At 45.8% G+C, this 4,718-nt stretch overlaps 1 protein-coding gene across 1 annotated transcript; it reads right to left on the bottom strand.

The window, feature by feature from the left end:
- Positions 1 to 1,850: 1,850 nt before the first annotated feature.
- LOC123042723 (uncharacterized) lies at positions 1,851 to 4,369 on the bottom strand (the record flags this gene model as incomplete). Its single annotated transcript, XM_044465112.1, is given in 3 exon segments — positions 1,851 to 2,673; positions 2,982 to 3,205; positions 4,137 to 4,369. Coding segments are annotated over 3 exon segments (1,045 nt in total), but the record flags the coding sequence as incomplete, so codon positions are not given.
- Positions 4,370 to 4,718: the final 349 nt, after the last annotated feature.

The following is a 4,718-nucleotide window of genomic DNA, read 5'->3' as shown; positions in this document are numbered from 1 at the left end:
TCTCCGCGTGGTTGAGTGGCACGTGTAAGCTGGGGCATTATTGTAATTTGCCCTCTGTTGGGACTGTAATCAGTTCTTCTAAATCAATGACAGGTCTTTAAATTAATAAAAAAACTGTGCAGGAATATATTCAGAAAAAAAATACAAAAACACTATGGCGGATCCTCCACTTTGTAATTGGCCAATTGTTAGGATATGCCTAACCGTATCCCTTATAACCTTCGCCTCTCTTGTAGTCATCACATCCTTTATAACCTTTGCCTTCTCTTGGTTGTCAGCGGGCATATATGTGGTAGAAGAGGACGCCTGTCTTGCTGCCGTACATTTTCTTATCATGCATGAAGCGGCGTTATATTAACACTAGCAAATATGCCCGTGCGTTGCAACGGGAAAAAATTAAGCATATGTTATATGATTAGTGAGTTCGACCATCTTTAATCATTGAAGGAACTTACATAAGGTGAGTTGATTCTAAGTAAATCCATATCCATTAAAACTTTGCACATTAGGTATTAGACCAGATGCGTTTCGAACTGGGTCATTTCTTGTGCATCCTAGTGTAAAAAATTATCATGGGAAACTCATGGATAAAGTGTAACATTTTTTCGAATAAAGAACACAAACTAATGAAAATATGTACGGCATGTTGAAAATATGTATGTCATGTTGTAAACAAATAATAATTATCCATCATCTCACAACTTGAAAAAAATGGAACGGCATCTTGGTATGTTCGACCAGACACGAGGGAGATGATAGATCAATCAAAAATTCATTCCTCATTGGTGTTGCATTGTCCACCTATAGTGCTTCCTCACATCCCTATCTTCCGATGCCGCAAGGGCCAAATGCCGAGGTCCTCAAGATTTCGGACTTGCAGAACTGAAGCAAGGGTTCCCATAAATAAATTATAATAAATTTATCATAATAAAATCGCTGTTATAAAGGATGCAAGTATGATGAAAATATGCATCTATGTTTACTTCCCTTATACCATCAGTAGTCATTACCCCGCAAAAAAGAAAAATCGTTAGAAGTAATCAGAATTTCAGAACAAAACAGTAATACATGGGGCAACTACATCAGCGACACATATGGGGCAGCCCCTTTTTTAGGTGCATGGGCCATCCGTAACACATGGCGCAGCCTTTTTTTTACGTGCATGCATGGGGCAGCCGTTTCTAGATGTGCGGAGATTAGTATTTGCGTTTATAGTGAGCAGTGGTCTGGCCTGCCTTTCGAATTTATTTTATTTTTTGAGAAACCCCGCTCCTCCTATAATAAGGAAGTTTCCTGTGTTTGCACACAATCACAAGCCGAGTTGGTTAGTGTGTTTTGCTCACTTCCTGCCCACCTTGGTTCGAGACCTCATGAGCCCAAATTTTTCCTTTTTTATTTTACAAAAAACGGACAAAGTACAAAAAACATAAAAGGATGACAAAATAAGTGGAGAAACAATCCTCCTTTTAATATTAGGTAATAAAGAGGTAAAGATAAAATAAAGATTGGAGGTCCAAAACATGTCATAAGTTTAGCTAAGCTGATTCTCTTATGCTCCCAAAAAAACTGGTTCTCTAACTATTCCCAGGTACAATAAGAAGAGCATACAAATGCCTTGAATCGGATGGTGTCAGGTACACAGCATACTCCCTCTGTATCAAAATATAAGACGTTTTTTGACACTACGATACAGAGGGAGTAAATAGTAACACTGGACCCGAGTGGCATAAATATTACAACGTTCAGGGAAATAATTTGGCCATGTACACCCAAACTGATGATAAAGGAAACAACATGTGGTCATATACTTCCTTCAGAATTGATGATATAGGAAGCAATGTGTACAGGGAAATATACATGTGCTAATTTGTGCAGAAATATACCTTCTTCTTTTAGAAACCATGCATTCCTAGGGTATAAAATTACAAATTGAGTGCCATAACATCTGAGCAAACACATAACAAGCTGAGTGCCACGAAAAGGCATCATGACATGACCATACAGAAACAGTTCAACAGCTTCAGGGATGCTACCACTGAAAATCGCTAAACAGGCAACCACCAAACACTACCCAACACGGTCTATCTATCTTCCCAAAACAATAACGAAAAGGGACCAAGCAACGGCGACTTGAATCTTGCAGGAACCGAGGTCGCACACGCCGTGGCTCGTGCCATAGTTCTCCGGCTTGAACTCAGCTGTACCCCGCGCAAGGAAACCGGACAGAGAGGCGTCCACAGCAACCACCAGTTTCTCTCTTAGATCTACAGAAACAACCCGCCTCGAGAGCTCGATCGCGCCGTCCGAACCGACGGGCAGTTCTCTGTCTCCAGAACGAAGCAAGACGACCTCCCCGTCTACGCCGGAGGTGAGGGCGACAACCTGTCCTCGGTGGTTCTCCGGCCATGACCCTTCGACGATCTTGACGCTGATGGTGGCCTCGACCGAGCGCGGCCGCAGCGCCACTTCGTACTCGAGCGTGCAGCGGTTGTGGGGGATGGACATGGAGAGCTTGCGTGCACAAGCATTCCCGTCGCCGTAGTAGAAGACAGCAAAAGCCAGCATTTCGTCTTCGGACTCCCCTTTTCCCTTCACTTTTAGCTGGACTTCGAACGTGATCGGATCGAGGAACACTACCGCGCGGGATGGGCCTGTTAACAGCAAGAATGGATCCTGCAACACAAGCATTACCCTGTGATTAATCAACTGACAGACTTGTAGAAATATGTCTTGTTGTTTCCAACAAGCAGAGATGCAACCAGCATATTATATTAATCAAAGGTTGATCCAAAAGGATGTTTATTTGTTCGATTGCTTAGTTGTTCAAGGTTGAAATTAGATAAACATAAAGGTTGGTCAGCGTAAACATTGAATGAGAAGTAGTACATCTAATTGCACAGTAGATTAAGAGGCCGGGTAGTACTAGCAGCAAGAGATTGTTGACAAGGCAGGTAAAACAGAGAAAATTAGGTGGTACTCACGTTTTGCGTGAGGGTTTGGCAGTTATCCCTTGCGCGCCTAAAGAGATAGTTGCGATTGCGATCCATCGAGTCTCTGGTGGCGACATAGCCATGGACATGCAGTGGCCACTTGAGACCATCTGTTGGGGCCCTGACCCTGATGGAGAAGATCTGCACGGCCTGTTCTCTGAAAAGGTATTCCGGGGTGGGCGGTGCGGATGTGTAGCACATGGGACCGATACCCGCTGCGAGAAGACAAATTAAGTTGGTGATAAATACTTGCAGCACAAATAAAGATATAGGCAGACACTTAGACGATGGTACTAGCATGTTATTGGAAAACAGTAACAGACAACGCTAAGTAGCAGCATACACCAGAAAATAGATATGAATGCCATCCATGTTCTTATCTATGGCTGAGTTGGCATTCTATACATAAGCAATCAGTTATCGAAAACGGACCATACAGCCAGATAAATAGGAAAAGACTGGAACTAGGATCTTTACCAGCCTTGTTCCATGTATGCAATCAGATGGAAAAGAAAAACAGGCATACAGTTTTTACTTTTTAGCTCAACAGGCAAACCATGGAACATTTAACCAGCCGGTTTGTCTGTTCTCCCTGAACCAGCGAACCAGCAAACGGACGGCTTGCCTGAATCGATCAGCAGTTCAGTTTCAGTAACCTTGTCCCAGCAATTATGCAGTGCAAATGTCTCTGATCAATGGTTTGGGTTCGTGGCTGTGGCATCCAATCTAATCTAACAAGAGCAACAACAAAACAGCTTTAATTTGACCAGCCGCGGTCCAGTTTCAGTAACTACGTTCCTAGGCTATCCTAGCAATTACGCAGTGCAAAAGGGTCTGTGGTCAATGGGTTGGATTTGTGGTTGTGGCATTGAATCTATCTAATCTAACAACAGCAACAGCAAAACAGATTTAATCTCACCAGCAGTCTAGTTTCAGTAACTATATAATGTATATGATCCTAGCAATATGCAGTGCAAAAGGTCTGTGATCTATGCGTAGGATTTGTGGCTGTGGCGTGTAATCCAATCCAATGTAACAACAACAGCAACAAAATTGCTTCAATTTCCAGCGTCGATAGATGCTTATACTGAACAAGTAAGGCGTGGCACTAGAAAAATCAGACGCAAGTAGAGGGTTTCTTCTCACTTTCGTCGTCGAAGGAGCCGAAATTGCCGGCCCATCTCCTCTCCCAGACCCGACGGTGCACGGCGATCGCGTCCTCCTCCCTGTAATCCCCCGCCACCGGCGCCGAGCTCCGGGCCGGAGGCGGCCGCTTTTCCCCGTCGCGGGGAGGCAGGTGCTTCCTCCTCAGGGCCGCCTTCCGCTTCACGTTGACCCCTCTGCGGCGGAGCGGCCGTGGGTTTGCCTTGCCGCCGCCGACGACGACGGCCTCCTCTTCCCCGGTCGTGGCCCCGCGAACTGGGCTTCCTAGCCCTGCCTCGCCGTCGCCTTCGATCCTCGGCTCCGCGAATCCGACGCGCTTCGTCTCCATCCCCAACCCCACCTCCGCCGCGACGCCGCTCACGCTGAGTCCCACTGCCACCCCACCACCCTACAGCCGTGCTTCACACCCACGCTCAGCCTAATCAACCACGCGGGGCCGAAGCAGAGTCGGAGAGGGCTTCCTTGCATCGGGGTAATCCTGGGCCGCAGGATCTCCATCCAAGGGCGGAGAAGGGATGAAATTGAAAGAACGCCGGATTCCAGTCGGGCTTCTCCTGAGTTGAG

Source organism: Triticum aestivum, chromosome 2B (genome assembly GCF_018294505.1).
Source record: "Triticum aestivum cultivar Chinese Spring chromosome 2B, IWGSC CS RefSeq v2.1, whole genome shotgun sequence".
Classification (NCBI taxonomy): Eukaryota; Viridiplantae; Streptophyta; class Magnoliopsida; order Poales; family Poaceae; genus Triticum; species Triticum aestivum.
The sequence above is the reverse complement of the archived record's forward strand: the minus strand, read 5'-3'. Positions and strand labels throughout refer to the sequence as shown.